Source organism: Dermacentor variabilis, chromosome 3, assembly GCF_050947875.1.
Source record: "Dermacentor variabilis isolate Ectoservices chromosome 3, ASM5094787v1, whole genome shotgun sequence".
Lineage (NCBI taxonomy): Eukaryota > Metazoa > Arthropoda > Arachnida > Ixodida > Ixodidae > Dermacentor > Dermacentor variabilis.
Window position 1 is genome coordinate 20216716 of NC_134570.1, and position 12413 is coordinate 20229128.

General features: G+C 42.7%; 2 protein-coding genes across 3 annotated transcripts in view; one reads left to right on the forward strand and one right to left on the reverse strand.

Annotated features, from left to right (window-relative positions):
* Positions 1-8064, reverse strand: part of Smg5 (Smg5 nonsense mediated mRNA decay factor) — a 65913-nt gene extending 57849 nt beyond the window's left edge. The window contains exons 1-4 of one of the 2 annotated variants that reach the window (XM_075684424.1): positions 7679-8064; positions 2541-2639; positions 2100-2220; positions 1323-1485 (exon numbers count right to left, since the gene is read on the reverse strand). In XM_075684424.1, coding sequence (XP_075540539.1) covers positions 1323-1485; positions 2100-2220; positions 2541-2639; positions 7679-7749 — 454 coding nt within the window. In that variant the 5' untranslated portion in view covers positions 7750-8064. The remainder of the gene's footprint in view (positions 1-1322; positions 1486-2099; positions 2221-2540; positions 2640-7678) is intronic. The other variant, XM_075684423.1, reaches the window with a different exon arrangement.
* A 257-nt stretch (positions 8065-8321) lies between these two features.
* Positions 8322-12077, forward strand: LOC142575243 (T-cell activation inhibitor, mitochondrial-like). The gene is made up of 2 exons (XM_075684425.1): positions 8322-9545; positions 10644-12077. The coding sequence occupies exons 1-2, from the start codon at positions 8479-8481 to the stop codon at positions 11080-11082; spliced, it is 1506 nt and encodes a 501-aa protein (XP_075540540.1). The 5' UTR covers positions 8322-8478; the 3' UTR covers positions 11083-12077.
* The last annotated feature ends 336 nt before the right edge of the window (positions 12078-12413 follow it).

Here is a 12413-nt window from a genome sequence, read left to right on the forward strand (position 1 = left end):
GAGATAAATACATGCTTAAAGAAAATCCATAAGCTATACAAAAATATAGTGAGAAATTCACTGGATCAGAAATGAAAAGAAATAGAGAAAAATTGTATTTCAACAAAAAGTAAAACAATGGAGATTTATGCATATATGCTTCGTAGCTCATTCAAGGAGATAAATGTAAAGGTTACGCAGAGCAGAGAGGAGTATACTCATTAACAGCGACATTTTTTGCACCAGAAGTGTTCAGCAAGCTAGGAAGTGTGTGATGCACAATTTATCATGCATAATTTGTATGAGTGAGAGGTACATGCCATTGCTCTGGGAAACAGGTGTTTCTTTCAATGTTTGCAAATGTGGGTATGTTTTCTATATCTTTGATATAGGTGAGAGCTAACCAATAATTGAAAAGATGTGTGAATTTCAGATCTGTGAATCTGTGCCAGAACTGCCATGAGCGTGTACAGTGTACTTCCGTCAATTCAATGTTACAGTTTATTCAATCCTGAGTGGAAGTCCTGACTGGCGCCCATGCATTCCCATGAGCCCAAAGTTCCAATATTTTGATCCTGAAATTGGCACTCGCCAGATATTTCCAATTTGACCTGGCAGCGCGCACACATCTCACCCCTATGGTGACCCCAATAGCAACCCCTTTAGTGTCAGCGTCTGTCTTGGCAGACCTTAGCGGACGGTGAATGCGTTGAACACACGTTATCTCCTGTCCAAAACGCCTATTTTCAGCCTGCCCTAGGAGGATTTTCAACCAATAACCGTAGCTCACAATGTCTGATTATGATACCTACCTAGTTCTAACACGTGCATTTTATTTTCTTTTTCACCAGAAAAGCTGGGCCTAACATTGCCTGCACGGTGCAACTGAACACGAAACCAAAACCGGCTTTGTGACATTTGTATGCCTTAGCAAATAACAAATGTACTTACTGCAGCAAAGGTGACCTTAGAAACTGCACGGCAAAGCTTACTTTAGGAAACCGGCAGCCATTGTGCAACACATATTCAACATTCCTTGCTAAAATATTGGTTGTCAATCAGAGTTCCACTTTGTTTAGGGGCTTTAATGTCATATATAAATTAGTTTTCTACTTTAGACACATAAAAAGAGGGCGCGCATATTATTTGGAGGCCTGTTGGCATAGAGCAAATACTGCCAAATGAAACAGTGGTGTGTCTTGGCATTTTTTTCTGCATTTTGTTTAATTTGACCTGCTGAATAATTCAATCAATTTCGTTGGCCTAGTCAAAATAGCAGATAGAGTTAATGGAGGTATACTGTATGCTGCATTTTGGCAAATGAATGAGAAATGGGAACTCACCCCTGTTCAGGCCTTGGTACTCCCAGATTAGTGGCATGTCAACATTTGTCTCCAGGTTGAGTTGCGATTCCGCCTGAAGCCGAAGCAACAGGTGGTGGTAATGGCCCCAGCCAGAAAGCAGGTGCGCCCGCAACTCAACCACACACTCCTCCTCTGCAGAAGCCTGCAGCATGACATTGGTACAAGAGTGGTACTAATAAGTTGGATAGGTATTTTCTGTACTACACTACCACACAAACCCCTATTCACTATCATTCCCAACACAAAAAATAAAGAAAAGAAAGGGAATAAATAAATAAGCAAGCTATCATACAAATAACCAAGAAAGCAGTACAAAGTAAACAATGACAAAGAAAAAGAAAGAACAAGGAACAAAAGTTGTTCCATCCCATTTTTTCTCCTAGAATGACAAAGTTGAGCTAGTTTGTAGGGATTCATGCTAGAAAAAAGTTACGTGTGCAGACATGGACACAAGAGGAAAATGGACAATGGAAAAGCTTTTGTGTTCTGTGTCGTCTATTGTGCCCTGCCATCATGAATAAGTTTTAACTCATCCGGTTCACTATCCGTGTGCAGTAGTAAGCCTGGCCTGTCCGGGACTTCTGTGACTGCAAAGTGGATAGTGGCGCCGCTATGTCCACATAATGATACACACTATTAGCAAAACACAGCATAAAGTTGAGGGCGCCAATTTTTGACAACCTCTCAGATGTGAGTGCTTGCACTCATGCAACTCATACTGTTGACTACACATCATTGCAAAGGGGAAGGCAGTACCTTTGTAGCCTTGTAGTGTTGCACAACGTCGTAGTAAACCTTGCGCCAGGTGAGTTCCTCTGCCTGACGGCCATACTGGACTGGAGCAGTGAACAGGAGGCGCTCACAGTAGTCCTTAAGCCTGCACATATAAAAAGAAGGCAATGTTACGTGTGCAGGCAGGACATGAGGACTGCTGCTCATAAAATGAAAAATTAAAGACAAACCTCGATTCAATCACGTCCAGGTAACAAATGCACTATGCTTGCAGGAAAATCTTAGTCATTCACCGCTTTAAGCTATGATAGAATCATGATGCTGTGAACGTGGTTGGTACAAGTTTTTATGTTACTGCAACAATAACATATTGAGGTTATAGTACAACATGCTTCTCTGATGCTTCTCACAAGAAAAAAAAATATATATAGAGAGAGAAAAGTAGGAAGACAGTTCCACACACACCTTGCCCTGAGATGTGTCACCTCTGGAGCCAGGTAGGCTCCAAACGATGAAGCACCCCGAAGCCACTCCTCCAAGCGTCGAGCTGCTTCTGAGGCACTCCTGCAAAGGTGAGTGTAGCAATGCCATATCATGGTCAGAGTGGCACATTTATTGTCACGGCACACTTCAAGGGTAGCTGCATGAAGTGGAGAGAGATTAAGATTAGCTAGTGCACTGTATAGCGAATGTTACTACGCCTTTCTTGTGCAACTGTCATTGAAGGACGCTGGCAGTGACTGACACCTGGTTAAAGTAGCACTAAATTTGCCCATATGACCGAGGTAAGAAGACAAGTTTGGAGTAGAGCTTAGCTGAAAGGAAGGTCTACAGGTGGGCTTTGGTGAGGAGATCACAAGTTTTGCTGCCCAAAAAACAGATAAAAATAAAAATAAGTTAATAAATAAAATAAAATAAAGAAAGATTGGCAAATCCCACGCACATGTGGGAATTGGTGATAAGCTTTCTTTGATGTTTGTTGAAATGTCTTCAGTTCTCCTTCGCTTCTATGTATCAATGTTTCTTGCTTGATGCACACCCTGGTTTCATTTTGTTCACTTGACTTCACGCTTGGATGCTTCTGTTGCTAACTTCTTCACTCCTCTGTCGGCCAGTTTTTGTTGCCAACTCTTTCCCTGCTTTGTAGCTTCACAACTTGCTCAATGCATGCTCTGGTTCATTTTATTCACTTGATTTCTTTCTCCAAAGTCAGCTGCTTTTGCTGCCGACTTTCTCACTTCGTGCTTTACTTATTAAATTAAATTACGGGTTTTACGTGCCAAAACCAAAATCAATGTCTTCTTAAGAAAACATTATTTTGGATTCAATAATCAATGTAGACAACAAAATAATTCGTAGACCTTTCTTGCATGGAAATAACCTAAATAATCAAGCACAATATGACATTTTTCAAGTCACATAACATGTATCAGAATAGGTTTTTCAGCGCAGAATTTTAGAAAAGCAAGGCCTGACTTCATGAGGCTATCCTTTCCTTGGCAGAAAATGCAAAGAGCTGTGAAAGCATAATGTAGTATCCTAGCCTGATTTGCTGTTTTTCTACAGTGGCCCGTTATTTTTCTGTAAATGGCACTCTGGAAGTTCCTGATTAGTAATGTTCACAGTGCTAACCAGATCACTAACTACCAGTAGGGCTCTCACAGCACACTTGCTTTTCTACGTGTTGGTACCATTCATCCTTCATATTGACAGCAATGTTGAACATTGCTGGATCCATATAATCATGCTCGTTATGGCTACACGGATCTCAAGAAAGGTTTCCAGCATTCTTTATAATCACACTGATTGTTTGTAAAATTGAATTGAACATGCAGGGTATGCATGTTCCTACCATGGAACAAAAACAGATGATATGAAGGAGCCATGAAATGAGTGCAATCTTTTTTAAAGCTAAAATGCAACAACTGCATTACATTTCTGTGCAACCTTGAAAACTATGGAACTGATGGTACACTGAAAGATCAAAATACACTGCAGTGCCAAGCCAGTTAACAGGCAAATGTGCATAAAATGATATTAAACGATTAAAAAAAATGATTGTCTTCCAGCTAACTGAAAGAGAATGCTAAATCACTTTACAATCATTAATGGCACCCATTTAAATAGCACAAAATTAAGCAAAAAACATACACAAAAGGCACATAAATTTCTATTTGCATATAATTTGGTGCTGTAATTACATTATATTTATAAAGCAATGTCAATTCATCCATCTATCACAACTGAAGGTACATGAAATAATTATTGTGTAACAACTCCACTGCATTTAGGGGACACGTCGCGAGTGTGCGGCATAGTGTGCTGGCTTTTATTGAACTCCACTCGGCAACAACTTAGGTATTCAGTACAAGCTCTGCCATAAGACAGCATTGCAGCTGCCCTGTCTGTTTCTATGCTCCAAAATGTGCTTTCCAAGGGACGCCAACGTTGTTAGAAGTTTTTCTCTGTCATGGCATCATGAAAGAGTATGAATGTAATCGACTGGCACATATACACAAATTCTTTTTCTATTGGATAGTTGTGTATTTATCACTACATTGTAAGGTTGCCACCCACCATACTGCCTTGTATTTCACAACATGAAACGATATGTCGGCATGCAAAGCGAGATGAATAACTGAATATAACCATTCTAAATCACAGTTCCATGAAATATAGTGATTCAATGCAAACCGCATCATATCTTTGTAAGACTTAAACTGATCAGCAACTGGGAGAATTTCATTGAAAAGGTTCAAATGTGTATCTTGACATGCTTGCTACTACCACACTGAATCCCATACAAACGATCTCTCTTGCCTAGGTAGCATGCAACAAAGCTGCCTTGGGCCAGCGTAATGCAGCAATTTATTCCTCTATTCATTTGCCTTCTGATTATTCAGCGCTCACAACCAGCCAATCTTGGAGATAACATGGGTTTGGTGTTGCTTAGATGACTAATGAAACATGGAAGGGAAAACAATTTGAATAAAATAGTTATATTTTTCTGCATCCAGAGGAAGCATGGGTCAGCAGAAATTACCAGTAAAGGGTCATGAGCAAAAAGAACAAGGAGAACCAAGGGGCTCAATCCCATTTTTTTTTTCTTTATTTGCATTCACATAAGCACACTGGCAATTAAGCCAGGGAAAGCACAGGGGAAATTAACTGGTACTAGCTGGTACATCAATGTTCGCAGGATCACTGAAGCTTCAGCTTATACCATCAGAAGCCAACAAACAGAGAGACCAAGGAAAACATAGGGGAATTCACTTGTACTTACTAATTGAATTTAAAAAATGATAAATTTATGGCAATGAAAGTGGACAAAAAAATAACTTGCCACAGGTGGGGGACAATCCCACGTCTTTGCATTACGTGTGTGATGCTCTAACCAATTGAGCTACCACGGCGCGGTTTCCCCATCCACTTTCTTGGGTATTTATGTGTTAATTTCTTTAATTTATCACTTCTTTAATTTAATCAATAAGTAGAAGTAAATTTCCTTATGTTTTCCTTGGTGTCCCTGTTGGCTACTCATGATGTGATTAATAAAAATCGGGCCCCTCGGATAACTCCCTTTCCTAACGTTCTTACATAATGAGGGTCTCGAATTCGGCAACACCGATGCCTTCAGGTAGCATGTGTGGGTTTATTGCCCAGTTGCCTCCAACTCGAAAGATCACATACTCGTGACGCCTGCAGCAGAAAGGATGTTCCACATCCGCCGCCAAAGTTTGTGAGTGGTGGCGCTGGCTGACACTCCCAAGGTTATTTCTAGTAGAACACATAAATACCCAAGAAAGTGGATGGGGAAACTGCACCACGGTAGCTCAATTGGTTAGAGCATCGCACGCGTAATGCGAAGACTTAGGATCGTTCCCCACCTGTGGCAAGTTTTTTCATCCACTTTCATTGTCATTAATTTACTATTTCTTTAATTCAATTAGTAAGTACAAGTAAATTTTCCTATGTTTTCCTTGGTGTCTTTGTTTGTTGGCTTCTCATGATTAATAAAAATCAGGCTCCTCGGTTAACTCCCTTTCTTCAAGCTTCAGCTTAGTGTGACTATGACTACCAGAGCAGCCTTTATACGCGAGTGTTTTAAAATGAAAGTGGACTCTATTGTCAGTCCCAAGTCTGTCTTGAGACTGGCTATGATGTTGTTGCAGGATATGGAATAGAGACGCAGCGCACAGAGTGCAAGTAGCAACTATGGAAAGTGAGGAAAAATTAGTTTGGAAATAGTGATTTTAAATACGCAGTAGTTAGTACCCTGATGACTACCAGTGGTTGTTCAAATTCAATTAGGCATAACATGACAACAAACACTAGCAGCAGTGGTAACAATGCTTGTAGATTGCTGCACAATATTGAAGTGTCATCATGCATAGAAAAAACAATGAAAATTATAAATCAAGATTAGTCATCGTGATTATAGATATAACCTATGCTTCCAGCTTTATGCTTGGTGAAAAAAATGAAAAATGACATTTAAGGACATATCTTGTGTAATCTATGGCCAATATATATATATATATATATATATATATATATATATATATATATATATATATATATATATATATATATATATGTACTCTGACTCTGACGATATGTACTCTGACGATATGTACTCTGACTCTGTACCCTGTACTCTGACGAAGGCTGGTCCACCAGCCGAAAACGTTAAGTAAAAGAAGTCTCCCAAAAAGTTCGTCGTCTCTTTCCTGCGTATGTTACGTCGGGTCCTGCGTGCTGAACTTTGAAGAAAACCCCTATATATATATATATATATATATATATATATATATATATATATATATATATATATATATATATATATATATAGAGAGAGAGAGAGAGAGAGAGAGAGAGAGAGAGATAAGCAGCTAGCGTTTTCGAACGCTTTCGTGATGCAAATAATGATATGTCAAGATAAAATATGTGCAACGCTTCCACGCGACATTGCCGCGTAAAATTGGTACCCCAGGCAACGTGCAAAGCGAAACGTTCGCAGACAGCTTCGAATATTTGAGCTTAAAACACGTCATTTCGCTATAAACGTGCAATAATTTTCTCGAGACAAGAACGCGACGCTACCACACAGCCTCACAAATTTTGCAGAATATATCTTTTTTTTTGTAATGCAATCCAAGTTTACACACTGACTAAACGCGCGAGATAAGGAACAATGATGAAATTTGAAATTAAAAAAGGAGGGACGCACTGCCCTTTGAAGCATTTTAAGACATGCATCAAAACAATCTATATTTTGTCATGCTTATTCAATTTGAACTTATTTACGGCCTTTGTGTAGTCTTCTCCGAAGCATTACGATAGCCACGCTCACAAATGGGAGTTAGCAGAAATTATGTTTTGTATAAACGAGCGCTCTTTTTCGTCACACAAATGCTCAAAGCAGACTACTTAGCGTCCGGCGTGTCAAACGAAAGGTGTTGCGTTCGTCACGAACGCGCGCTATTGAGACGAATGGACGGCTGCAATACGTGGCGGGAGATAGCACCGGGCGCCTCGGCAATCAACCATCAGCGTTTTTTATTAAATATCGCAGCGAGCAGTAAATTATAAGCCTAACTCACCGATAGAGTCTTCTGGATAACTCGGAGCTTTCATACTTCGCTTCCGTATATGTCTTGGCACCCTTCTGCATTATATCACCTGTTCATTTTCTTAGGTTTTGGCTCCCTGCTACGCACTGCTATGCCAAAGAACAATTTTGTGGCGAAAGTAAAGCTGTCGCTGGCATAACATGCTGTTTTCCGTCCGACGCACATCTGGTCATCTGCGCCCGTCTGCACGCGGGCCCTGATTGGGTCGTAGACGAACAATATGCCGACTGCGCTTGGCTCTGCGCGGAGCCATTCGGCTGGCGCCGCGCCGCAGAGGCACGTTTGTGTCGCGAGCCGTCGCGAGGAATACAGTGGTCGCGTCAAAAAAGAAGTAACGACAATGTTTCTACGTTGTCCGTAACAGCACGTAACAGTACGAAATAAAATGTGTGTCTGGTCGTTTCACCTTCTTGCTTTCATGGTTGCGGGCATTGCAAAAGCACAAACTCCGTGACTCGCCATGCGAACTCTGAAATTAAATAAAAACTGAGAACAAGTTTATTTACGCCTATATGTTTCTATTAAATAAAAATAACAATAAATGTACTACTTACATGTATACAAAAACGGCCCCAAAAACTGATTACATATTAACATCAGAGCCGAGCCAAGACAGAGGCCGGATTCGTAGACATCGGTCTGCTACACAGTATTCGGGGAACCATTGGGGGAACAATGAATGTGCCAAAACTTGATATTCGCGCTTCTGTCGACGGAAATAGAAGACTCTGACGACGCAGGTGCACCATTCCGGAACAGAAAGCCGCAGAATGTCTACCAGAATGTCAAGGAGTATGGTCCTATGGGCGCGGTTTACGTTTCGTTTTACTGGCTGTTCTACCTGCGTTCGCTTGTCGTCCGTTGAGGCGCCAAGGGCAGTGACCTGGAACGATGTCTCGACAGCTTTGCGTCCCTTCTACTTCATTGTGCATCCTGACATGTTCTGGAATCATCCTGCTGAAAAACAGACAAACGAGAACTCTCTCAAGCAACTCAACGCATATATAGAGTCTCTGTTGCAGAAGCAGACGGCGAGGCCATTGAATCTAAACTTCTATCTGCGTCAGGTAAAAGCCACGACAGTGCCGCCGCAGCCGTTCAAGAACGTGCAGATCAAGCTCGCTAGTCAGAACGTCCACGCTACTGTACATGATGTGTTAACTTCGTGCAGCCTTCCCACGGACCATCTTGATTCGCTCAATCCGAAACCGCAATGGAAATCGGCCAGTCGCAAGCCGGAGCACAGGCAGTCGCCGACGTCTGCGAAGTACGAATACGAGCCTCCCGTGGACGATGACTTTTTTGCTCGTCACGAGTGGACCGTGGACGGCCGCCCCAGCTATAATTTGGGACGGTTCTTACGCGACAACGTTCACACGGCTCGTGAACGTTCGGCGCTGAGCAGCCCCGCTCGAGCAGAAGCGTTTCGCCTGTCTAAGGAGACGGTGACCGAGCTGGGTCTCGAAGACCTGCGTTGGGAATGTGACTGGGGCTCTGGTCACTACCGCGGATCTCTCGAGAGCTTCCGGCGACTGTGCCAACAGCACCCCGAAGTGGCGGCCAGCTTGCGCGGCCGCACGCTGATACTTGGGAGAACAACGGGTGTCTCGCTTGACGGGCACGTCGTACTGAGCATCGAGGATGTACGCCACAGCTGGCTGTCGCTGCTGCGCTCGCTGGCCCGCTACGACGCATACGTGAGGCTGGTGCCACCCGCTGAGCGTGCCCTGTCCGAGACGCTGCGCGGGATCCGTGTCGAGCACCGTAGGTTCAAGCCAGCAGTTGCAGCCAAGGCATATGTGCAGCAGCTGAGCAAGCTAACCGTGGCACTCCATCGGTGCGTGCTTTCCAGCCTAGTATATGCAGGGAACACAGGCTCAACATAACGCTTTCCTCGAAGCTGTATGTACGCGCTGTAACTAAGTGGAGCGGTTTACAGCTAGGCCAGCAGTGTACATTTCGTTTGCATTTTTTTGTTTTTATGTGCTGCCAAAACAATGATAGTTGGGATTCTGATGGAATGCTGTATCAACTCAGTACAACAAAAACGGCGCCACATACCCAAACTTGTGGCAAGCCTCTTGCCTCTGACTTTATACTCCGTTTCACACATAGCAGGCAATGCTACAAAGACTAGAGAGACTGTTCTCACTGCTCACATTTGCAACCAAAAAATAGTGTGTCACATGAATGAAATATGTAGGTATGCGTAATGTAGTTCGATGTGACTTAAGTCTCATACTTTTATGCCACAAAATATGGCATTACTACATGGAAGACATTGCAAATTTAAAGCTGTTGACTGATTGAGCAGAGTGACAAGTTTGTGTGAGCAACAGCCAGAATGTACAGCTTGCAGTCATTACCAAAACACAGTACATCACACTGGATGCACAAAGGTACACAAACAATGCATAATTTGATGTGAATTTATGTCCACAAGTTGTAATGTACAAAGTAGTTATTCTATAGAAGTCGTCACAGATAAAAAAACAGCTGCACTACAAAACATGCGGAATGAGACTTCTATGACTGCACTACTTGCATAGCTTCTGCAGCATCATCTGCTAAGTATGAAACGGAGTGTAGCATGTCAGGCCAGCAAGTCGCATTGACTTTGTGATGGACAAATTAGTTGGACACTGTTGTGCCTGATTCATTGTTATTCATACCTGAAAGCAGAGATTCAACAATGTAATACGGAAGAGCAGCAGAGCAGATAAACAAATTTCTCGTGGAAACAACAAAAGCACCTTATTAAGGATATTTGTGGACAACCTCTTCATTAAAGGAGCTCTGCCATGTTTCTTTTATTCTGCTGTAGCCTGTTGAGTCATCTTAGTCGTCATTGTGGCACAAAGAGCAGGAGGTATGCTGGGAGCAAACTGCTGATTGTCAGCAACAAGGAAGACCTTGAGTGTTGCTCTTTTTACAGACACATCTGGATCAAGGGTTTCCCTAGTGACTGGCCAGCACGTCTCACAGACCACCAGTTGGGCGTTGAATGTGAGGCAGGCCCTCTGATGCTGTCGCCTACGGGACAGTTCTTGGCTCCAGCCTCCTGCCCACCAGCACTTCTCCTGGATTTTGTTGGTTCACAGTTGTCCACGGCTGAACAGAGACGCCTCCTTTACAGAAGCCAGCGGCGCTTTGAAACACAGTTGCATCAGCTCTGTATCGAAACACTCAACCTGGAGTCACTTTCCAAAGAGGATGATGTTACGCCGGACCGGATGGTGCTTTGCTGCGAGCGGCTCCTCAGGGCAGCATTGTGGCTAGAACCACTGCTGAGTGGCTGTCGTCTCCATGTGTCTCACTACTGCTCCGTCCTGCAAGATGGCCTTATCTGTCTCCCTTGGGACTGGCATGAGTAGTAGGAATGGCTTTTGCTTACGTACCGGCCGATAGACCACAGCATGTGTCACAGCAAATGCCAGAGGTGTGAGAATGACAGTGTAAGCTGTCATGAATCACTGTTCTTGCTTGAAATCATTGGGCAAACGCTCCATATTTGGAAGTGAAAAAAAGCACAACTTCCAGTAAGTGCTTTCAGCCACAGTTCTAAGTGTGAATAGGTTGCACATGTGCTGTGTAAGTGTGCCAAGGTTAGTTTGTAATTAAGCTGTACAAACACGCAAGATATAGTTGAGGATCTGCATTATGAATATTGTACTATCAGAATGTTAACACATGAACATGTGCCACAGGAATATGAGAGACACATGCAACGAAAGTATGAGGCTTCTCAGTTGAAGATTGCCAGCTATGTAAGACCATATTGAAAGGGTGCCTCAAAGTGAGTTTCCCAACCTTCAAGGATTGTTTGTGTGCACTATACAAGGTACCACACTCAGGACAGGTAGGTATCATACGCGAGGTTCTTTGGGGATATGCCTGGGTCCGCACCTGTATATGGGTAACCTTGCTCTTGTTTGTATCCTACTTGCATTTGCTCTTTAAGAATCTCCAAGCAGGCTGGACAGTTTGAACTTCCTGCCCATGCTTTTACTCTGAGCAGTGGCATCAGCCCTTGTCCCTCTCGACACAAACTTATTTAGGTTTGAAGTGCACTCTGAAGCTGATAACATGAGCCCATGAAACTCCTTGAGCTGGCACATGGAGTGATGGTGTTAAAGAGCAGTTGATAGTCATGCAGCAAAAACAAGAAATGCCACAGCCACGTCTATGTGAACATCTGCAGAGATATTTTGCAAGTGCAAGTGAGGGTTAATAGTTGATAGGGTTCAACACGTCGTAAAGCTGCAGTTGTGTACAGGGTGTCAGAACAAAATGTCTTTTGTTCTGGATTTAGTTTTGTTCCACTAAAAAAAGTTCTATTCTGGTCCTCCTCCAGAAAAAAAAAAGGAAAGTAACAGTAAAAATTTTTGAAGCAGTGTAACGATAAAAACATAGTATTTACTGTTCTCAGTAACTGAATTATGAATTTTGAAGTCCTGCTCAGTGCCTTGACTGTCAAGGCACTGAGCATGATCTGTGAAACAGCACATCATCGAGTGTACTCGCTGAAATGAAGAGACCGCTGTTCCTCTAAAACGAACTTAATAAAACTTGATAGCAAAGTGTGTATCCACAGAAAATGAAATAAGCTCTTCAGCGTGCAAGCCCTGGGTATTGCTATGATGCCGATCTGCTAGTGCATCGAGCGGCAGGGTTAGATTAGTGGAGCTCTTGACTGGCTATCGCT